General features: G+C 34.4%; 1 protein-coding gene across 4 annotated transcripts in view; it reads right to left on the bottom strand.

The window, feature by feature from the left end:
* The window catches only part of LOC145241417 (uncharacterized), an 83,564-nt gene that overhangs the window by 3,654 nt on the left and 54,714 nt on the right, over positions 1-25,196 (bottom strand). For 3 of the 4 annotated variants that reach the window (XM_080104356.1, XM_080104354.1, XM_080104353.1), the window contains 3 exons: positions 10,469-10,852; positions 5,035-5,220; positions 2,740-2,798 (listed from right to left, as the gene is read on the bottom strand). In XM_080104356.1, coding sequence (XP_079960482.1) covers positions 2,740-2,798; positions 5,035-5,220; positions 10,469-10,852 — 629 coding nt within the window. The remainder of the gene's footprint in view (positions 1-2,739; positions 2,799-5,034; positions 5,221-10,468; positions 10,853-25,196) is intronic. The other variant, XM_080104357.1, reaches the window with a different exon arrangement.

The raw sequence follows: 25,196 nt of genomic DNA, 5'->3' as shown, positions 1-25,196 counted from the left end.
TGTCAGATATATACTCGAGACTAAAAACAATGAAAAGAATATGCTGTTGTTATAGCCCTAGTTATTGTGTGGAAAACATTGGGTAATTACGTGAGAAAGGGACATAGCTCTTGTATCCACAATATTACAGTACAATTTCAGAACAATGTATTTAGATTTTACATTCAGCATTTAAAGAATATTTTATTAATACTTAAAAAATAAGACATTTTCACATTTTCAAGGATTTTTCAAGGTAATAGAAATAAGGCCTATTCAAGGCAAAAATCAAAATTCGAGGACTTTTCAAGCGTGTGCAAACCCTGGAGTCATTAAATTTAGGAGTCAGAGTTAGTTTAGGACAGCTGATGATGGTTGGCAGCTTGGAGATTCCTCGACAGAGATCGGAGAGATTGGCATCAAGCTCGGCCAGAGCGTTAATAGAGAAGGAGATGATCAACTGATGGACAAAGATGCCTTGGTAGACAATGTTTGGGGGTCCTTTATCGCACACACTCAAAGTACAACTGTGATCTACAGAATGTGCTGGAATTTGTGTTTCCTCTTGTGAAATTGCGCTGTTTTATTGTTTATATGTAACCCAGCAATCGCCAATGTGAAAGATGACAACATCGCCTGTAAGAAAACACGAGGCAAAGGCAAATAGAAAATCAAGGCAAACAGTATCGAGGTCAGTAGTTGTCAGAGGAATGGCATGGTCTTACAACTGATAAATAAGTATATAGGTATTCAATAAGGCTGCCTTCAAAGTGGAAATAAAACAAGATGAACAAAACTACCAAATATTTTTTCTTTAAAAAACTTATCTCTTTATAATTCAGTAAATCTTTCACTCTGTTCATAGAGTTCAGAATAGGGAAAATTATTTTTATACTTTAGGAGAAACTTTCCCCTTTCCGAAAAACAAATATATTTCTGTTTACAAAGAAAAAATGTCTCAAAATGTCGGTTACATTTGGATGTTAGGTTCACAGAAAATATTAGATTCAGCAGAAAATTGAAATTAACATATTTTATTAATTTACGTTTTTTCTTATTTGTTTTTTTATTGCATTGTAGAGTTATACAGAGTATCCATAAAGTTTGTGTGCACTTTATAAAATTGACTAGCCTGGGTGCCCGGCATTGCCCGGGTGTTTGAAAAAAAGTTGTAGTAGGCAGGCAGGCTCAACCTCGTACCGTGAAGGAGAAAAAAATGTGACGTCTTTACCTTTGTGTCCATCGCCAAACCCGTGGCGAAGGTTTAAATTAAGGCTAGTCAATCGAAAAGAGGGGATGACTTTCGAAAATATTGGCGAAAAAAGCGACCTCTCCTTGTAGAAAAGTACCCAGTCGAGGGTGAAGGAATTAATGTTCTTAGCCAATTTTTCAATATTTGTCATCCGAAGGGTCGAGCTTCAAAACGGTACCAATCTCATGAAAATCTGTCACCTCTGTTAAAAGTTTTAGGCAGACATACAAACATACATACATTTAAACCGACAGGTGAGATTTAAATAATAGATAAGTTTATTTGTATTTGTGACAGAAATTATCTGTAAAAAATATTATAAAGTTTAATGTACCTATAATTCAATTGAAATAATAATTAAAGAAAATGCAGGCCAAGAAATAAACTTGGAATGACTCGGTCAAAGATAACCTCAAGCAGTGCCTCCATACAGTCTCAAAAGACAGTACCTCCCTGTAAGGGGAGCAGCACATGTAATTGTGAAGCAAGAGTTGCGCAATCCTCAACCACACCACTCCTGATTCAACACTGCTCAAAGACCAGTGGCAAGGACAAGTGCTAGACGAATGGAAACAATACCGAAATAAGCAGAGAGCACATACAGCACCTGGAATTCCATTAGATGAATAAAGACCATCACCTTGTTTAAAAACATTGATTGAATAAAGACCATCACCTTGTTTAAAAACATTGATTGAATAAAGACCATCACCTTGTTTAAAAACATTGATTGAATAAAGACCATCACCTTGTTTAAAAACATTGATTGAATAAAGACCATCACCTTGTTTAAAAACATTGATTGTATTTTGTCAATCCTGGTCCATGAGGGAATAGTGGCAGTTTTGAAAATGAATATTGATGCTTTGTTTTAAATGTCAAATTCATAACACTACTTTTACTATTGTTGCTGTTTTTTTTTTTTTTTACTGATGGGAGAGAAGTCAGCAGTTATTAAGGTCCGAAAGCCACTCAAGGATAAGGGTTAACGAGTGTCGGGTAACTGAAAGGACACCGCGATTATCGGTAATCGTGGAACTTGGGTAGTATTTGTTTATTTAAGAGGACGGCTCAACAGAAACTTGTTGATATCAGACTTGAAAATTATATGTTAATTATGTTATAGTCAGCTGGGCAACAGTCCTGCAGTACTGTGTACCACAGGCGGGCAGTTCAAAAAAAACTTTACTCATGGAATTATCATTTAGTTTTAAGCAGAGATAGATAAGGGAAATTGTTAGCTAGCAGTTGCTGTAGTGAGAAGAGTGTCTGCTGCAAATAGGGGGATGGGGAACTATAGATAGAAGCTCAGCTGAGGACCTGCTATGAAAACAATGATATACCAGAGATAGACTCACTATGTCGCTTCTGTGAGTAAGAGATTTTAAAAACGGGAAACTATTGCCGACAAAATATGTCCTAGTATGCCGATTCACTTTTTTTTTTTTTTTACTTGATTAAAATTTAAATTTTTCACGAATAAAATAAAACTTAAAACTGAAACTTACATTTCTTTTGATTGACAAAAGATGATCGACAATTTCTCTCTCCAATTCGGTTAAGTGCGCTGAAATAAAAGTAAATGTTTTAAATTTTAACAGATATTGTGAATGGAGCAAAAAGAATAGGTATATTTTACAATCACGTTTCTGAGTAAAGAGCGCCTACAACTAGTGTTGATACGATCAATTGGAATCGAAATCAAGAATAAAAAAAAATAACATTTCAGGGTATTGGAATCGATATCGAAAAGAAATTGGCAGTTCGCGTGCAAAAGAATGTTATGTAAAAATTGTTAGAGTTAAAGAGAAATGATACAGTCAAAGGGAGACTACCCAAAGACTTCTAGGAATTGAGAGTTATGGCCCTTATACATAAGGGCCATAACTCTCAATTCCTAGAAGACTAAATAAGACTGGGGCGTTTCTTCATTATTATAGCAAAATTCGAAAATAGAAATATTTGAAGTAAAACTAATCGTATCTAATTGTAATGTCCCAGTAATAAACATATCCAAAAATTACGAGAAACGATAAGGTAGAAAATTGATTATTAATGAAAACAGTTTCCGAAAACAAAAAAAATTGAGTTGCCTCCCATTGTAGTCTTCATTTCACTGTAGTGAACTTACAGCTGATTAAAATTATTTTTTTTATGTATTAATGGCTTAAATTAAAGTTTAAAACACAAAAGTAAAGTATCATGCTTCAATTGTGCTTTAAACAGAAACATTCATTTTGAACGCGCTCCTGTCATATAAAAGAACCTACTGTGGATTTTATATATCGGGCCTTTCGGCTTGTGTGATAAAACTTCTCAAATACAATTATGATATCAGGCTATGTAAGGCGTTAACTTTTGTCTAAATCACCTGTTCCTTCTTTCATCGGATTATTTTGATTATCAATACTTATGGAAGATATTCCGATACAAAACCTATCTAAGAACACTGCCAGGCACATAAAGTACCTTTGTGTGAAATTTCATAAAAATCGGCTCAGCCGTTTTTGAGTACATAGAGACCTAGGAACATGTTGCAATATTTTTGATTTCTAATGGAGATATGCTCCCTGAAAGTCGTGAGGTTCTATTCATATACGATGATGATAGGAACTGACGAATCAAATTAATTCACGTTCTGTTATCAACCAATCAGAAACCAAAATTGCTTCATAAAAATTGAATCTTTTAGCATTCCAGCACATAATGTTTTTGTATCAACACGAGTAGGATCTTTTGCTCTGCACTTGCAGAATTATAAAGTTCAGAACCTGTACAGAACAGCGACCCACTGAAAATCCAGGACTTGTATAGAATAGCTCCCCATCAGAAACTCATTTGAAATTAAACATGGCTTCCAATTCAAGAGAATGAACATAAATGAATACGTCATAAATTTGTTTAGCTCTGAACTACAATATGGTTTCCGGATTTATCTCTCTCTCCTTGTATCTTCCTTTACATCCACAAGTTTTATGCTTTGAAGTATCAACACTATATTTTCTATTTGCCAATAGAAGTGTCAATTTTGTGCTAAGATGCCTCTATTTATAATTTAATTAGACTTTCAGAACAATATTTACAGATTTATTTTTACCTGTATTTTATTATTTCATTGATCGGATTTTGCCATTTAACTATATCCGGATTCATGGATATCATTTTAATATTATTTTTTACATTTTAAATAACTTTTTTTGTACATTGCAATTTTCAAAGTTTTCAATTTTTATGCTAACTAGCAAATCTATAGCAATTCTATACATTTTACGAGTTATGTCCCCTGAAGAAAAAGGATTAATTTTGGAAACTCCACGGAATAAATACTTTTTTGTATTTCCTGTTTTTGAACAATAAATTTTGTAAACTTTAATTTGCATCATTTAATTCCCCCCGTATGTTGATGCTCTATTGCTTGAATATAGTTTTTTTTTCAGGATAAGATTCAATCTGTAAATATTAATACATTACTACGTTGAATATATATATATATATATATATATATATATATATATATATATAGACAGCTATTTCATCATACCAAGCCTCTTCAGTGTGGCTGGTTATGGTGCTCATTTTAAATAGATTCAAAAGACTGTTCACTAGCACAGTGGTTAACACTGTACCATCTCTACACACCAAACAAGTAGGAGAAATTATGCCTTTTCTTAACATTACAGATTCTGAGAAACTCAATTCTAATAAAAAAAAGATTAATGCTTGTATGCTAGATGAAAACTGTTATTTCCTCCAACTAGACAGCTTAACCCACAAATAGTGAGTAATGATATGTGTATACTTACGGTTTTCAGGCACTTGAGGTTCAGAAGCTGAGCAAGCTCCTTCAGAATCAGAATTAAGATATTCATCCGCCATGATGGCCAATTTACTTGCAATTCTTTTATACATTTTCTTTTGTTCATTCTCATCCCCGACATCAACTCCACCAACTGCGCCGTCAACACTGTCCTCTCCGTCCATCCCTGAAACTGTTCAAATAAGAAAAATAAATAAATAAATAACTTTCAAATGAAGAAATAACGTTTTAGAAGTCAAAGAAACAGGTTAATCATGTTTATTCTGTAAAGGCGTTCCATTTCCAATTCTTAATTTAACAAGAACTTTTTATCTCCATCTTTGAGTTTCAGTTTTGATAGGAAAATTGGATTTACTACCCCCACATCATTTGAAAGTATTTCTAAAATTTGATGTATCTGTAACACGCAGCTTCGATGACTTTTGGAAACATTTTGTTTTCACGTTCAAAACTGCTGAAGCAGGGGGGGGGGAAAACTACCTGCATCAATCGTTCGCTGCCAAGACACTGCATCATTTAAGACCCTCGCGCTTTTAAAAATTCGCTGAAACAAGTGAGATCCCCCTCACTCTTGTCTCACTTCAGGCAGGCAGGTTGAACTGACTTCCTTCAACAGACTGACTTTTTTAGAGAATATTAAATCCACAAGCAGATCACAAGTGCATGTATATCCCATTCAGGAGATGACAGTGTTAGCATTTTGCATGGGGGTGAGGGAGATCACCGTCATCCAACATACAAGACATGGTATTCCCATCTGGTACTGACCATGCTCAAAATCGCGTAACTTTGCTGATCTAATGAGAACTGGTGTGTCAAGTTGATTATGCTATATGTCCTCCCTTCTATACACGTGTACACACTTTTAATAAGTTGCAGTGCACCTGAACATTGTACACAATGATTGCATGATTACGCTAGTGTTTGTTCAGAGATGTACTAGTGATCTCCTTTTGCATCATGTTCTGCAATCCTGAACTTACTGCCCCAGAATTGTGTGAATCACCATCACATTTTCAGAGTTCTGTATTGGCTAACTATCATGATGTTCCTAAGTTTTATGCATTTCCTAATTAGTTTAGTAGCCTCTGTCTATTGCTAATGGTTTTATGACCATGGCTTAAAAAAAAAAAAAAAAAAAAAAAAAAGATTATCATTATTAAAATTAAATATATTTATATTTACTATTTGTTTTCACAACGTCTGTGTGTCACGATGCTTGCTCATTCATTGCGGTTAGAAGCTCCAATTCCGAGAGATCAGTGTCCTTCTCCCGGAGATCCTCCTCTAAAATTCATCCCTTCTTTGTTTTTGTTCAGTTTTTCTATTGCTTTTCTTACTAAAAGATTTTTTTTTTCAATTCAAATTTTTTGATTCAATTTTATGTGATACAAAGGACCCCCCCCACACACACACACACACACTTCACCAGGAGCTCAATTGCTAAGCAAACAGTCAGGTCAATCCAACACTGTATTGTTTTTCTTTGTTGTGCCTACCAAGAAGTAAGTCAACCTTCTCATTTTTTCTTAGATCATCCATCAACTGATGGTGACACCGTCATGAATTTCGTGCACCATGATACTTGCTAACTCATTGCAACCAGAAGCTCCAATTCAGAGAAATGAGTGTCCTTATCCAAAAAGGAACTCCCAGCTTGATCTCTGGAAATCAGAGAATCTTTTTCCAATAGGTTTCTCATCTTGATATATATCTCCAGCCAGCACCAAAAGTCGGTGTTGAAGAATTGCAGATATGTATGAAAGGAAACCGTATAAGATTCTGTTTGTTACATGGCCTCATCATAATGTTTTAGATGGTGTAGCATCTTATATACAGCATAATTATGCCGAGAGACAGGTTCTGGTTAAATCACCAGAGTTAAGCATCATTGAGCCTGGTCAATACTAAAATAGCTGACCAGGTGCTGTATTTGTTCTCCGCTTATCTCAACATTGTTTCCAGTCATCCTGGACTTCTTGCCACTGGAATCAACGCAGACTCAGGAGAGGTGTGGTTAAGGATTGCACAACCCATTCTTCATAATTACATGTGCAGAGACTCTTGCAGGGGGTATCCATTGTCTTGAGACAAAATGAGACCATATATATATGTGTAGTATCAAGTTTCTTAGATCAAGCAGCATTTAGTATCCAAAATTGATTCATGCAACCAGGAGGGGGGGGGGATATTCCATGATTGCTTTCTTTATCAATTTTTTTTTTAAATTAAGTTTTATAATAATGTTATAGGCTTATTTTGCTGAAAATTATTTTTGTTTTTTACTAATCTGATAATCTAATTTAATAATTTTTTTTTTTATTGAATTCTTTTTTCAGATTGTCATTATTTCCACTATGAGCCAAATTTTAAGTTGGATCTGTTGTATTTACTCCTAGCCCTAGTTTGTCATCTTCAGATATGGATTAAATATGGGAGTAAGATTTTCAAATACTGAAAGAGGAAGAAGGAACAACTCTGAATTCTAATTCTTGAAATCTGTCACAAAAAATTAACGGATACATTTAACCTGAATGCCAATCTAAAAGCTCCCCCCCCCCCAGTTTAAATAGCGATGGATCAAGTCATAAAATGAACTGAAGCATAAAAGTAAACCATGGCAATATCTGTGCAATGATATGTTTGTGCAGTTGTGGTGTAATTAGTTGGATTAAGTGCTTCTTAAAAAAAAAAAAATTGGAAAAAAAAAAAAAAAAAAAAAATGCACTACCAGAAATTTATTTAAAATAAATTTCTACTTCCAAAAATTCATTTTTAAAAGTTTGCACTTCCAGAAAAAAGAAAAATTGCTATCCCAAAAATTACAACACATTTCAGAAATGCAAGACAAAGTAAAAGTACTAACAACATATTACAGAAATAGGGAACGACTTCAAGTCAAAAAGTGTATGTGTGTGTGTGTGTGTTATCTGGATGAAATTCAACGTTGAAATGAAGACAAAAAATATAAACAAAAAACAACAAAAAAAAAAACGTGAAGGCAAAAATAATGCAAAACAATAGAAACAGGAGGCAAGCAAACACAAAACATTAAATTTACACAAACTTTTAATTAACAGATGTTAATTAAAAATGTTAATTAACCACACATAATATAAAGAAAGGAGAACTGGGTTCTATATCAGACAAATTTCATAATGATAATATTTAAAATGAATATCTATATTTGCTAAGCATTTACAATTATTACAGCTGTTTCCATTTCACATAAAAAAATGGCATCTTTTTTTTTTTTCAGTGATTTGTACTAATTTTATCTTCAAATTATTGAAACAAACAAAAAAAAAAAAAAAAAAAAAAAAACGTGCTCATGTACAGGGAAAACTTACACAGTATAGCATGAAAGTGTGAACAGGGAAGCGTGAGCAGCTCGTATTCCGATTTCCACAATAATTACAAATTTCTGAAATGTAATGGCTAAACGAACCAAAAGCTGCACGCCTCCAACGGTCAGTCTCAAACGAACATCTGTTATCACGAAGAACTCTCTAGCAACGAAACATGTGGATGAGAAGTTTCGAGTTATCAGGCGAATTATCCACCGTATAAGTTGATAGAAATGACAAATCATTTGTAAACCAGTGGTCAACAGGTTGAATCTGCTTCATTGCGTTTCACTTTTTAATATTTAAAAATACACTACACGAAACCTATTGCCAGTCAAAGTTTTTATATACGGCACAGGTGATTCTATCATTTATTTCGAGGAGGGGGGGGGTATTGGCTTTGTCCATTACAGAAACAAAGTCAATTTAAAAAAAATTTTTTTGATTGCTGGTAGATGCTAGTTATGATTGCAAATCACTAAAGTTAAGTTGGAAATTTCCAGAAGGTAATCAACTGATGGAAAATATTGTGAATGTGACAACAATCAAGGAGAGGATGACAGTTCAAAACATGTAAATCTAATATACAAAATAATGTTAACCGGATTTTAACAAGTTGAACCGAAATCACCTTAAGAAAACTCAGCCAAGGGGATTAACTCTTCTTCTTTTAGTAAGAGTTTGTATTTATTTGCTTCCCCACTGAGCAAATTAGGCACAAGGCCGTTTTTTTAATGTGGAGAGGAGGAGGGGGGCAGCTCCCCCGAGGGAGAACTGGATAGTGACAATTGGTATGAAGGGTTTCCCCTACATAGACCAATAACTGATTGCTACAAGAGTAATGGTCTTTGATTGCAGTATCTGCCAGAACAGATACTACGCTGATCTTGGCCTAAAGGTCAAGCAATCCAGCGCAAGATTTTCTTTTAGTAAGAGTTATCATTCCTTGCTAGTTTTCTTTTGTTTTTTTGTTTTCATTCTATTTCCTTAGTTATGTCTGGTTTAGTTCTTAGTAATTCAATTCAATTGGCAAAAATATAAAACAAAAATGATTCAATTGCCAAGTAGGAAAAAGATGGTAGGAATTTATATAGAACGATATAGTGTCCAAATTCATCTTGTTGGCATTTCTCTTGGAAGTCTATTCCAAGGCCCAGGGATCTCGATTGAAGGAACCGACCCTAATTCAGTTTAATTTAAATTGGCAATGAAAGTTTCTTGTAGTGTCCACATAGACATTTTTCTGGCACAAGACACAAGAGTGAATAATAGGTCCCAAGATATATCAAAATAACCATTAAGGAGATTGTAGGATGTCAAAAGTTTTTAATGTAAAAATGTGTTCAGTACTTCTGGAACACCTGTCCACAGCAGCAATTATTTGTTCCAATATACATCTTAAAAAAAAAAAAAAAAAAGACATTATCTGCTGGGTCACATTTTGAAAATATTATTTTCTTTGAATCTTTTCAAATATATGTATGAGGTCGGTTGCCAGTTTGTAGAAGGAGTACTTTAAACCGTTGTACTTTATTCTATGTCCATTTTTATTACTTACACATATCACCATGATTAAGTCAGAACATTTTCTTTCAGATTATTAAAGCATTATTCATATTTTTTTGTAATAGTCTCATCCATGTTGACCAGAAAATGACCTTCTTTACTCAACAAAAAAAGTGTTATCTTCCCTCATGATAATGTTTGTCCTCACACAGCGCAACTTACCAAAGATTGCCAAGGAGAATTTGATTGGGAAATCTTACCCCATCAGATTCACTTATTTCGAAACCATTTACAAAACCATTTAGATGGGCTTGTAATACAAGTTAGTTTCGCATTTCACAATCAAAGCCTAAAGAATTTTACAAGCAAAGCATACAGTGAGCAAAGGCCGTTATTGCTATGGATAAAGATTTTCAAAAAACAGTTTTTCATTTTCAAGATGAAATTTTAAAATTGACAAAAACTTTTGCACTAACCAGATATCAGATCTCATGGTCGGCCATTTGAAAAAAAAATTTAAAAAAATACAAATAATTTGAGCATAACTACTTAACCCTCTTTACTTACCAGGCTCCGTAGGACAGTCCGTTTCCAGTTGATCGTTTAAGTGTTCATGGTGTTCAATAACTTTGTCTTTATGCATTTGTCCATCTGGAGTCTGAATAGTAGTAACTATCTCATGGTGTTCCGACTCAAATTCAAAATTTCCTGTTGGAGGGAGATCACTTGGTAAGATAGGGCTGACATTGAGGTGAAGATGTCTGCGTTCTTTTGATTGCGTACTCGGGCAGTTATCGTCCTTTTCCATCGATATCACCTCTTTAAATATTTTAGTCGTAGTGCTATTCTCATCTTCTTTTGACTCTTCCTTTGTGACGTGGATACACTTCTCATGAGAATCGGAATAAGAACGCCTGTAGATTTGACTCCTTGCAAGTTCTACATCTTTGTCTGTGGGATAAGAGAGAGAAGAGCTTCCTGTTTACAGATGTTGCCAAATAAAATAACTAAAATTAGTCTGGCGACAATTGCCAAACACTGAAAAATGCTCCAGACAAGGCATGAAGCCACTTGATAGATGTAATGAGCTATAAAAAAAAAAAAAAAAAAGAAAAAAAAAAAGAGAACCCGAAAGATAATTAACACAAAGATGTAGGAGATGTCTATTGACTTCAGTCTTGAGGGGAAAAAAATTAAGGGGGTTATCTAGGAGAAAAACAGTCAGCAGGAAGAGAGACGCCTACAGATGTCACAAAATTTCTAAGATTCTAAACATTTTGATTCTGAAAATGTGATTCTTACATCAGGATAGTGTTAAAGAGTGAGCGAACACTTTGAAGATATTTGGTTCAATTAAATTTATCTATAAGGGAGAAAATGACACAAAACTGCATATTCTACATCCTCTGGAGTCATGGTAAGGTTTATAAAAGGGAAACATACATCCCGATCCCCAAGTAAAGGTGTAAAAAAGATCAGTGGAAAAAAGTGGAGACAGAAGTCATGTATAGGCTATTAATTAGAGAAGAAAAAAGTGACCATTGCACTATGTGGGATGAGATTTTTTTTTTTTTTTTTTTTTACACGGTGTCACCACTTATCAAGGCCCAGAAGCCACTCAGGGATAAGGGTTATTGCAAGTACAGTACGTTAGTGTGGAGATTTGATGAAGTGTTTACTTAAGGGGGCGGTTCATTAGGAATTTGTTAACGTTGGACTTGAAGACATCCAAGTTGTAGTCAGGTGGGAAGCAGGCAGACGGAACTGAGTTGCACAGGCGTGCAGTTCTAAGAAAGAAGCTTTGTTCATGGAATCCATGTTTTGATTTAGGCACAGATAAAGAGTAGGGGAAATTTTTCACAGTGGATTCAGCTAGATGGGTGTTTTTCGTGAAAGATTGGCGAGGGGGGACCAGAGATTGGAGTTCAGACGAGCACCTGCCATGGAAATAACAATAAAACAAGGATAGGCTCGCAACATCTCTTCTGTGGGAGAGAGGTTGCAGGGTACAGAGATGAAGATATTGTGGAAGAGAGAGAAAAAGAGAATGGGTGAGAGAGATGGAAGGTGGGGTCTGGAAAGGAAAGTGGGAAGAGTGAAATAGGAGAGAGATGGAGGGCAGAGACATGAACAAAGAGGGCAGAGATGGGGGAGGAAAGAGGGGAAAGAGATGGGGGAGGAAAGAGAGGGGAAAGAGATGGGGGAAGAAAGAGAGGGGAAAGAGATGGGGGAAGAAAGAGAGGGGAAAGAGATGGGGGAAGAAAGAGAGGGGAAAGAGATGGGGGAAGAAAGAGAGGGGAAAGAGATGGGGAAGAAAGAGAGGGGAAAGAGATGGGGGAAGAAAGAGAGGGGAAAGAGATGGGGGAAGAAAGAGAGGGGAAAGAGATGGGAGAAGAAAGAGAGGGGAAAGAGATGGGAGAAGAAAGAGAGGGGAAAGAGATGGGGGAAGAAAGAGAGGGGAAAGAGATGGGAGAAGAAAGAGAGGGGAAAGAGATGGGGGAAGAAAGAGAGGGGAAAGAGATTGGAGAAGAAAGAGAGGGGAAAGAGATGGGGGAAGAAAGAGAGGGGAAAGAGATGGGGGAAGAAAGAGAGGGGAAAGAGAGGGGGGGGAAGAAAGAGAGGGGAAAGAGATGGGGGGGGAAGAAAGAGAGGGGAAAGAGATGGGGGGGGAAGAAAGAGAGGGGAAAGAGATGGGGGGGGAAGAAAGAGAGGGGAAAGAGATGGGGGGGAAGAAAGAGAGGGGAAAGAGATGGGGGGGAAGAAAGAGAGGGGAAAGAGATGGGGGGGAAGAAAGAGAGGGGAAAGAGATGGGGGGGGAAGAAAGAGAGGGGAAAGAGATGGGGGAAGAAAGAGAGGGGAAAGAGAGGGGAGAGAAAGAGAGGGGAGAGAAAGAGAGGGAAGAAAAAGAGGGGGAAGAAAAAGAGGGGGAAGAGATGAGAGGAGGGGGGATAGAGATTGAGAGAGAGAAGGAGAAGAAGAGAGGAGGGAGAGAAAGAAAAAGAGAGAATTATTACATTTCATTTGCAGACTCCATATTCCGAATCTAAATCTATTGTAAATCAATATTTCTTGGCCATTATTCATTCATTCTTTTTCAAGTTGCACAAAATATAATTAAATTTAAACCATTTGCTTCCTTTGTTATTTTACTTGAAATTTTTAGAAAGCATTTTCTGCAAAAAATAAAAGATATATATTTTTAGGTACAAGCTTACGTCATTCCTACGAACGGCTTCATCCACTGATCACACTTCAGTCTTAAGTAGCCTTTTCAGCAATAAACAGTTTATTTCTAAAATTTATTAGAGGGTTGGTCTATCCGTTGGAGGATGGTCGGTCAGTTCTTCCATCTGTCAAGTTTTTAAATAGCATTTTGATTGATAAACTCGCATATTTAACGAATACATTTTTAGAATATTCTTGTTTTTTTTGTTTTTTTTTTTTAAATTATCTGATACTTATTGATAAATTATTTGATAAATCTACAATTTAATGTTTGTGTATTATAGAAATATAGGCCATCTTTACGATTATTGTTTCAACTTCATTTCCGGTTGCCCCTCCCCATAAAGAATAATTTTTTAAAATAGCGTTATTATTTAGAATAGCTCTTCTTAATATGGAGAGAAGGCTTCCTTTACCTATTCTATACTTTCACCTAACAATTTAATAAACAAAAGATACTGCACCCCCCCCAAAAAAAAAACAAACAAACAAACAAACTAAAAAACTCCAAGTCAACCAAAAACGAACGAGCAACCGGAAGTGAAGTGTAAATAGTAATTGTAAAGATAACCCGAGTTGTATTACTATACACACAGATTCGAAAAAGTTGTCAAAAAAACAAATATAACAAATAAATTTCATCAAAGGCAAAATAAGTTAGTTTTCTACCTAACTGGATATGTTTTTAGTGTTTTTATTTAATCTAACATGTTTATTCAGCTCGAAAAACAATGTTTACCGGTGTGCCACACCGGCGGTGTGGTGTATTGGAAAATTAAAAATGGCGGCCGACTCTCTCTTTAACACGGTAAGTTTGGGAAAAGGAGTTATAAATATAAAAACTAGACAAAATACGGTTAAAAACTCGCTCAATATATGTTACCGTGACATAGGCTGACATATATTCGGTGGGTTTTTAACAGTATTTTGCATATTTTTTATCTTTAACTCCTTTTCCCAAACTTACTGTGTCAAAGAGAGAGTCGGTCGCCATTTTAAATTTTCCAATACATCGGTAAACACTATGTTTTTCGAGCTGAATAAACATGTTACATTAAATAAAAACACTAAAACATTATCCAGTTAGGTAGGAAAGTAACTTATCTTGCTTTTGATAAAAAGTTGTTATATATTTGTTTTTGACAACTTTTTCGAATCTATGTGTATAGTAATACAAACCCGATAACCTATATCCTAATAGAAAAAAAAAAAAATCAAATAAGTTGAGTTTGTTTTACAATCCACAGAGATTCGAAAAAGTGGTAAAAAAAAAAAAAAAATCAAACATAAATAAATGTTACCAAAGGCAAGATAAGTTACTCTCCTACCTACTATCTAACTGCGTAGATTTTTACTTAATATAAAGTGTTTATTCAGCTCGAAAAACAAGCAATGTCAACCGATACACGACCACAAGAAAAAAAAATGGTCGCGTAACAAATGCATTGTGGCCATCCTGTAGTCGCGTACCTGTTAACATTGCTTGTTTTTCAAGCCGAATAAACATTTCACATTAAGTAAAAACACTAAAACACCTACCCAGCTAGATGGAAGAGTAACTTATCTTGCCTTTGGTAACATTTATTTGTTATATATTTTTTTTACCGCTTTTTCGAATCTCTGGATTCGAAAACAAACCCTAATAAGTTTCAATAAAGGTTAAGTTTTTTTTATAGACTCTAAAAACTTCATTAAAAGTGTCTTTCGATTCTATCTGCACTCTGCAGTCACTACGGCCAATTACCAGCGAGGTCCTTAAAATCACTTAGATATATTAGAATGTAAAGAAATTAAATTAATTTTTTTAAAATAGATTTTCTTTGTTTTATAAAACTAAAATAAAATAAAATCAAAGTATATCTCGGTGAAAAAAAATGAATTTAATTATTTTTATTAGTATTTTTAAGATCACACGGGTTTTACTTTCATAGAGACACCAAGCCACAAGGAAGAAAAAAGAAAAAAAAAACTGATTCTATACCTGATGCTGACGTATATCATCGAAACAAAGTTGATTTTAAAGAAATAAGTGTTTAGTTAAAAAAAAAAAAAAATTCTGCATTATACTAGCTTCTTAAAACGTACACATTTCAATTAAATCATTTTTATTAGCATTTTTTTTTTTTTAAATTTAAAATAAATACAAATTTGTTTTGATTCATTAAAACCTTTTGCTATTTTACAGTTATTTGGGTTATCCAGAAGTTTACCCACTAAAGAAAGTCAAAATCTACTTTTTGGGACTACTACGTTTCAACCTTAAAAAATATCGAAAGACTGGATTAAAAAAAAAGAATAAATAAGATTTTATAGCGAGGGACCACTTTCCTATATAAATTTAACATAAAATGAGTACCTACTTTATGACCAGTTAGTAAAAGAGAGTTTCCAATTTTTGTAGCAGGTGAAGGGAAGGAGGGGAAGTCTCAACATTTTGGGCTTCCTTAGATTTCAAATTTATTCAAATTCATAATGATAAAAATAATTTTAAAAAAAGTGCTATTCTATTTTTTTTCTTTTTATTTAAAAAATTTGGCTCTTGTGCACTTCACTGCTAGGATGGAATCACTTTTTTAGTTTTCAGTTGTGATGTAGGGAGAGTGCATAGCAAGGGAAAACAAATGCAATTTAAAGAGCGAATAAAAAATGCATTTTTTTTGTTTTTGAGAAAGTTTTTTATTTATTTTTTTAAATAAGTATAAGAAATGATAATAAAAAAGCAACTCAGTTTTATGTTATAAGTTTCTTATATTTATTTAAAAAAAAAAAAAAAAAAAAAAACTTTTTCAAAAACATACATTTATTCTTGATTTGGTCCTAAAATTGCTCCCACTATGCATTCCCCCCCATGACCCAACCGAAAACAAAAAAGTGATTCCACCCTAGTAGTGCATAAATGCCAAAATTTTTAATTCCTTCGTGGATAAATTTTAAGGCTGTTTTATTTTTATTACTTGACAGAATGCTATATTTTTCCCCCCCTTTTCTTTTCAAAGCAAAAATTATAAAAATGACCAGCAGTATATATGTATAACAATTTTACTATTTATGTCAGACAAATTAAGGCACAACAAATGGCTCCTTCTCTATTCATGCAACATTTAAGCACGTCATTCAAAGCAACCTGGGATTCTTATGCCAAGAACAATAAGAAGCAACCGATTTTAATTTAGACGGACTGTTATGCTGTTTATTTTTTTTCTTCTTTTCGCTAAAAATTTTTATAAAAAAAATAAACAACTTTTATTTCAAACTTGATGGTCAAAAGAGGGAATATAAAAAAAAAAATGAGTCAAAGATAAAAATTGTTCCCTTAAGTTAAAAGAAAAAGTATTTGTTTAAAAAATAAATAAAAACACTATTAAAAACAAAAAAAGAAAAACAAAAAATATTGTTTCAGTATTGCTTTACCATTCCTTTTGTTTACGCTAGAAAGTTACAGATTCAAACAAACTTTTTCCCAAAGACACGTAGGTGTTACGTCACGTCTCAAAAACCTTGACCTTTCAAACACATGCGTTTCACCTTTCACACGTCCAGTCAAATACCATCATTTAAAATGTTGAATAAAAACTATGTAAATACTTTCAAGCAACATCCCAGATATTTTTGATTGCAAAAAATCCGATTATTAATAATAATTGTGACCCAGGCGTGCTGCGGTAGTAAGCTTCCTTTCTAAAGCTCACTTTTGCAACTTCCAGTACCTTCTCCGGTTTCAGCTACTTCAACTCCAGTAGCACTGAAGAGTTTCTTCATGCACCAGCTATTTCAGCACTAGATCTTTCCAGTGGTTTCTGCCTGTAACCTCCTGCTCTGTTCCAGTGCTTGTCAACATCCAGCCCTCTGTTCCAGCAACTGTTGATGCCCGGCTCCAGGATCCAATTTTCTCACTTCCATTCCTGCAACTTTGGTTCCTGTCTATCCAACCCTTGGCCATGTCCTCACTGACTGGACTTACTTGAGACATCTCATCACACCTCAGGGACTCCCACATCAATCTCTGCATGATGTCATTTCATGCCATCCAGGATCCAGTTTCCACATCTTCAACCTTTTCAGCTACCCATGTCCCACACTCCTGTCTATCTAGTCTCTGCTGCTGTCCAGGTAGTATACTTCCTGTTCTCCAACCTTCCTGCTTCTAGAATCTTCATGGATTGTTCCCCCCCCCCAACTTCCTCTACATTTTGCTTGTGTATTTATGGCAAAATAAATACATTCCTTTATAACTATTCATCTGTGTTCGTCCTTTTTCTATTGCTTGTGTTTAATTTCTTATGGTTGATCGGCACCCAACTAATCTCAACCCACTGCAACAGTATTTACAATTTTTAAAAAAGTAAACATTTTTGAAAACTTAAGGAAGCTTTCGGTGTTCATGTATTTTTAGTACCGCGCTATTTCTAAATAGTTTTTGTTTTCAGGTTAAATTCAAGTTCCACGATATCTTTTTTTTTTTTTTTTAAATTGTTAGGTGGAAGTGCAGAATAGTTACAAAACACTTTCCCCATGTTAAGAATGGCTTTCGAAATAACATTATTTCAGCGCGATACCAAAAATACATAAGTACTAAACTTTCTTTTTGACTCAGTTTCTAAAAAAAGATATTCCCCCCAAGTGTGGGAAAAAAAAAAAAAAAAAAAAATGCTAGTCCATCTAAATTAACATTGGTTGCTTCTTGCTCTTGACATAAGAATTCCAGGAAGCCTAAATGATGTGCCGAAATATCACACGAATACAGAATCAACATGCGGCCATTTGTCGTGCCTTAATTTGTTGTACATAAATCATACCTCTCCCCCTGACCAACATGGTACCTTAGTACTAGTCATATAATTAAATTTCAATCAATTTGTCCTAACGCATCTCGGAGTACGATTAATAATTTGATATCTCAGCATCACTTGAGATGACTAAATATCATCACATCAATAATGAGATCATAGAAAACTAACAATTACCAAAACCCCCAAAGCTGTTCTTAAAATATCAATACAGAATTCCAAAAGGAATTGCCAGTCTGTGTCCAACAGACAAATTCATTGCACAATTATCGAGTCTGAAACAGACAGGAACCAATAAGTGATGCAGGTAATGATGTCTGCAAGCAATCAAAAATAGACTGACATAATAGATCTGCAAGACAAGCTGGACTCTGATCACGTTTAAATGGTTGTATGCTTGAACTACTAATGATTTGAGTTTTTGAGATGAGGACTGATAATTCATATTATTAGGATTATTCAGACTACTATTCTCACCTTGAATGTTATTTTCATGTTTTGATCTCTGACCTTCAGGTATATCTTGTTAAACTCAACTCATGGCTGACAGAACGAGAGCATGGATTAAATAAAGGGTTCCATTCAAAGTCCCCAGTTTGACAAGCTACACTGGAAGAAAATCGGATGTTATATACATTGACCGAATTGTGAAAATAACACTCAAGATGTGAACCGTAATCTGAAGCATCCAAATAATACAATGACTCAGTCTGTATCATTTGGATTATTCAAACTACTATTCTCATCTTGAATGTTATTTTCACAACATTTTGGTCGATGTAACCTTCGACCTTCTTCAGGTACATCTTGTCTAATTCTGGAATCTGCAGGACACATTGCATACAAAAATAAATGTGCTAACTAAGAATTATTTCTAAGTGTAGGTCTTTTGGAGGGTGAAGGTTCAATCCTTAGTATGGGTGATACTAAGAATACAATTACGAATTACTTAAAATTTCTGCCTGGTAATAACTAGGGCTAGGACAACAGCATATTCTTTTCATTGTTTTGACTCTCCAGTGTGTATCCATTAATATCTTATATGCTTTTATATATAGTGATGTGGTTCTCGGTTGATTAACTGTGTTGGATATATCCTCGAGAGTCAAAACAATGAAAAGAATATGTTGTTGTCATAGCCCTAATAATAACTGATGAAACAAGAGCAAGTTCCCCCCATATATTAAAAAAATAAAAAAATAAAAATAAAAAGGATTTAAAATTTTGAAGTTGGACAAGATACACTTGAAGGTCAAATATTATATTAGCATAAACTTTGGTCATAATTTGATGACTACTTGTGCTACCAAAATAAATTTGGTATCATTGTTCATGCTTTGAAAAGATCTAAGTGCCCATAATGAAAGTTTTTTTTAATCTACATATTAATACGATAGCGTGTGTGTTATTTTCTGTGTCACGCTTATATCTGGATCGTTTAATTGCTATGTACTTCTATTTCTTGTCATAAATAATTTTACCAAGAATTCTTCCAAAGTTTTGGTTTCGATTATAGCTGATGGCACTTCAGTAATCTATTTTATATATAATAATTTTATCAAGAATTCTTCATAAGTTTTGGTGTTGATTTTGATTATGGCCGAAGGAACTAAAGTTATATATATAACTATATATATATATATATATATATATATATATATATATATATACACACACACATTTTTTTCATAAGTTTTTATTTTGGTTTCGATTCAGGCACCCAAGTCATATGGATATATATTTTTGAAATCACAATTTTATAATATAAAAAAAATCGATAGAACATTAACTCTATAATAATATATACAAAATCTGCAAGAATTAAAATATATTTAAACATACTTTATGACCGATCTTTGCCGCGCGTTCGTGCAGGCTTAGATAAACACTTTTGCAGTTTTAACGAAAAAGCTACAATAATATCAGAAGTTTCCATTTACACTAAACATCTACAGAATTCCAACATCAATATATTACATATGAATGAGTCCCCTGTGGAATTTCCACAGGTCCCGCTAGTATTAGAGAAATACAATTTTAGGTTGGGATGCACAGTGTTAATCACCGAGTATCACTAACAAGTTTCTAGCTAAAAATGTTCTCAGTCACTGTTACTCAGTAGTAATTTAGGTCTTTGCATTGTGGTCCAGTTGTTGCGCTGCAAGGTTGTCAGACCAGTTAAAACTACTGCTTTGGGTAGATATAGGAGGACTATTTTTAACTATAACACACATTCTTGGGGGAGCTGAGAAAGATGAATTTAGAATAGGGTCACTTCTTACGATCTGAAGCCCAGTGATGCATAACAAACTTTGAATGCGTGCATGATTGACCTAATGAATTCTGTCATGATTTATGTAATCAATCGCCTGTGCGAGGTACAAATTATGTCAGATATATTGTGCTCAATTATACACGCATTAATACCAGCCCATTCAGCATAATAGAGTGTTCGAAAGAGACCAGAGGTTCAATCCTGGGTAAAATAAAAAAAAAATAAATAAATAAAAATATTTGATACCTCCTTCCTAAACACTCAGCATTTTATCGTGAGAATCAAGGGTAAGTAGGACAATCCAGGGAAAAGGAGTGACGTCCTCCCCTACATTTCGGTGTAGTAGCCAATGAAAAGGGAGCCTTTTGGGTCGTCCTGCATTATGGTCAATACATTTTATTTTTAATATATTAAGAAAAGTATGTGTAAAATAGTGATTTGTGTTTTTATCTCTTGTAAAAAAGTAGACCTTCTATTATCAGGTTTTTGGTATTAAGGGTGCAACAAGCATCTCTGGAGTGAGCAACACCAGGCAACGTCTCATACCTACTCTGTGATCCCCCCCCCCCAAAAAAAAGGAACATTGATATAACTGCACGCAACCTGAACAATTTTCATGCACTCAAGTTATGTCTTGGATCTACCCACACTCCCTAGTCCCTGGTGTTGTGGAGTTGATGCAAGAGGTGGCACGCTGTATGTAGCTAAACCACCTGAGATGCTGAGTGAAGTGGCATTTACCTTAGGCAGGTTGAACCACTTTCTTCCGAAGGAGGAAGTTTCATGGGAATATCAAATTCATAAGCGGTCTTCAGTCACTTGTATATCCTCATCAGGGGAGATGACAAGGTTAGTTTTTTTTTTTTTTTTTCCCCCCCCCGTTCTTGCAAGGTGTCGACATCATCCTATATACAGCGCCTGATATTTCCAAATAGTCACCCATCTGATATTCGCAAAGCTCGACATTGCTTAAGTTTGAAGATCTAGTGAGAACTGGTGTGTCAACGTGATTATGCCGTATATTGTAAGGCATACTAATACCAAGTTTCTGATGAAGCACGGTTGAAGGAGTCCTTTCTTCCAGATTGCATTCGCACATCTAATTGGTTTATGGAAAGATCATTGTGCGAAAGCTGTAACAGATCAGAAGTGTTAGCGACCCATGTCTCACTGCCATGCAAGATGAAAGGTTGAAAAGATATTGCGCTAAATCTTGAAGTAAATACCCCAAGATGTAAGGAGTGTCAGCAACTTCCTAAACCTTTCCCAGGCAACACAACAGAGTGATGATCGCGTATTTGCAGCCACCACTAGCATTCAACATGTCACTTAGACAGGAGAAGGTAGATTCAATATTGTGGGAGACCATCTACATTCACATGTGCTATAATAGTTAACTTGGTTATGAATATGCTGCAACAATTACAAATCCTATCTAAAAAATAGTCCTTAAACTACACAAGTACCGAAATGGACCTCGCTGTAAGAATTGGCAATGAGTTCTTGAACCTATCTCAAAACAGATTTAAGTTTGTTTTTTTTTTCATTTAATGTGAGTATTAGTTGACTGTTCAACAATGGCTTGGCCATTTTTTGTATCTTCTGAAATAAAAATCACAAGTTTGGAAACTTTCGGTTGAATACGAGTCTTCTATAGAAAAACCTTAATTTTCTGATTTGTTTTTCGTTTTTGATATTGTTTTTGCCATATAACACATGAATTGTATTTTTTTTTTTCTTACGATATAGCATTTTCAAAAATCAGAAAAAATTATCACTAACTATACTCCTACAGGTGTATAAAAGTAAAAACGGTGAGGGTGGGAGTGGGGGGATTCTTCTGACAATAGATACAGTGTTTCACTTCAGCATTAAATGAGCCAAGAAATATGTCATAAAACAGACAATTTTGGGATCATCATAAAATAGGTTTGGTTTGTTTCATGAGTCATTTAATGCTAAAACATAATGTTCATTGTACATTATTTTATTGAAGACTAGCGGCACTACCCAGTAACATATTCCTAACTCTGGTTTTGATCCCCTATGTTAGCATATTTATTTTTTAAATTTCTATATTTCCAATTTTATTTCAGGAGAAATCATTTGAAACTTAAAGTTATCCCATTTAGTTTTTTAAGCCTTCAGTCACTAATTTAGTCCCTGGTGACTTCCAATGAACAATTATTAGGTTTTGCTATCTCCGGTTACGTCAGATTGTGCACCGACATGAAAATTCTCATGAGTTTTTTTGAGTCTTACTACTTCCATGCTGGCTCATGACAAATTGGGAGCAAGTGTTTTGTTTGTGACATCATTTAGAAGATTGCTGTACAGGGCTAACCTGAAAATAAGCTACTCTGGAAAGTTACAATGGGGATTCAGTTTTGATTAAACAACACAAAGAGAGAGTATATTAAAACACAGGAAAGGTAAGAGAGAAAGACAAGCAAGCAAAATTACAATACATATCAATAAAATACAACAAGAAATACAGGTACATAAAATACAACAGGAAAATACTTTTTAGAGACACAATGTAATTAAAAATTTGTAACAAAACATGAAATAACGAACGTATCATTTGTAAGTTTCCCTCAAACAATGATTTACAACAATTTTTTTTTTTTACCTATGAATCTCTTTGATCCTAATTTTACCCACAAACAGTTGGTCTTCAACTATGGAATCAGGATTGTTTAGCTATATCATGTGACCTAGCTCTAGATTGGTGATGGTAAGAAATGCATTTGCTCGAGAGGAATTAGACTTATCCTAACTAACGTGAAAGTCATCACAACTAAGATCAGTAGGCCTAGCACAGATATGAGCTCAATACAAAAAGTGCAAATACAGCACTAATATATCTATACTTACCTGGTATTGTCCAATACTATTTTACTTTCAATTTATTTTAACTATGGTTGTATGGTCCCTCGAATTTTTTTTTGGTTCCAAACAAAGGGAAGTAACTATTCATGTCAAATTTCTGGACAGCAACAAAGGCAACCTAGAAGCACTATTAAACTCACAAGTAGTTTGTCTGACTTTGAAATCTAGATTGGCTACCCATATCATGTGACCTAGCTCAGGATTGGCAAAAGCAGGTTGCGACGGTCAGAGAGGTTGTAGTTACTCAGAAGTAAGGGATTCAAACGGATCAGGCCAATAGCCATTACAAGTATAAATAATATAAGTTATTTTACTCTGGTTAACAATAGTTGTGGTTCAGTGTTTAATACTAGTAGATATTTTTATGGTTATTTGATTCAAGCTGCACATTAGTTTGGTTTGCTTCTTTAATTTTACAGCATATCAGCCTTTTTTTGGGTTATTTAATACCAGATCCAGTCATTTTGGCAAGTTTTTATGCTTCAAATGTTTTATATACTAGCAGTTCACCCCGGCTTTTCTCGGGCCCTATGTACTGTTCATAACTTGCCTTGCATGTGAATAAACTTTATGTAAGATTTCAAATGTTTAGACCAAAATTTGTCTGAGTAATTTTGTAGAGACTGCAGAGGTCAATTTTTTTTTAACTTTGACCCCAATTTTGACCACCTTAACATTTATTATTTTGGTCTCAAATCAAAATACAAAGTTTTACCCATGTCCAAGTTACCTACATTTAAAATTTCAAGTCTTTAGACCCAAAATTGGTGGAGGAATTTGGCAGAACCTGCAAAGGTCAACTCTTTCAACTTTGATCTTTTGGCAGCCAAATTTTCGACCTAAAACTGATTAAAATGCTTGTTGCATGTCTGAATACCCGTTATGCATAAATTTAAAATGTTTAGACCCAAAATTGGCTGAGTAGTTTGCTAGACATCGCAAAGGTCAAATCTTTTGAACTTTATAACTCCTTGGCAGCTCAAATTTTTGACCCAAACTGATTAAAAAGCTTGCCCTATTTCTGAATACCCTTTATGTAAAATTTCAAATGTTTAGACCAGAAATTGGCTAAGTAATTTAGTAAAGACCGCAGAGGTCAAATTTTTTTAAACTTTGACCCCAATTTTAACCCCTTAACATTTATTTTTTGGGGCTCAAATCAAATTAAAAAGTTTGATCCATGTCCAAGTAACCTACATTTAAAATTTCAAGTGTTTAGACCCAAAATTGGCGGAAGAGTTTGGTAGAGTTTTCAAAGGACAAATCATTGAACTTTGACCCCTTGACAGCTAAATTTCTGTCCGAAAACTAATTAAGAAGATTTCCCAAAATCTCAATACCCCTTATATCAAATCTCGAGTCTCTAGACTGAAAATTGACAGAGTAGTTTGGTAGGGAAATGTACACAGACATCTTCACTTTTATAGATATATATATTCAAATATTTATTCATGCGGTTTGGTTTGGTTGTTTTTTAGAGGAAAATTGTTATTTTTTTGGCTTTGTAGAATATGATAGAGTTTTGCAAAGGAGTAAAAAAAAAAACAAAAACAACATCAATGTTTGGTGCATTTTATGTCAACCAAAGAAGCTGATATCTTCAGACAATCTGATTTGATAGCACATTTAGGGATGAAAATGTAATAGCAAATTGAAATCTGACCAACTGACCAATGCAAGGGAAGAGTTTCTTCCATTTCAAGCTTAAGTATGCCAGTTTAGACAGACAGAAACTCATTTTAGATATGTCCAAGCATCTCCCTAAGAGAAAGTTCCTTTGGGATTCAAAAGAGTCATAAATATCTTGTTTGGCATAGATTCTCCACAGATGCAGTGATATAATGACCTGAAATCACTAATTGTAAAAAATTGTCACTTCCTGAACTTTCACTTTTATTAAAGTTGTGGCTCTAATACCGCTGGGTGCCAGACCAATTCAACTTGGGTAACTTTACTAGGAACTGAAGTTCCCAATGACATATTTTTAACATTATTATGTTAGCACCACCCTGCCACAGTGAGGAGAGTTTGAACTTTGGGTGCTATCAGGTGCAAAGATAGTCTTAGACTATGGTATCTATCCTAATATTCCACATATAGTGGGAAGAAGGGCATA

This window comes from Euprymna scolopes, chromosome 20 (assembly GCF_053919585.1).
Source record: "Euprymna scolopes isolate OS-2025 chromosome 20, ASM5391958v1, whole genome shotgun sequence".
NCBI classification, from domain to species: Eukaryota; Metazoa; Mollusca; class Cephalopoda; order Sepiida; family Sepiolidae; genus Euprymna; species Euprymna scolopes.
This window is presented reverse-complemented; position numbering and strand designations above follow the sequence as displayed.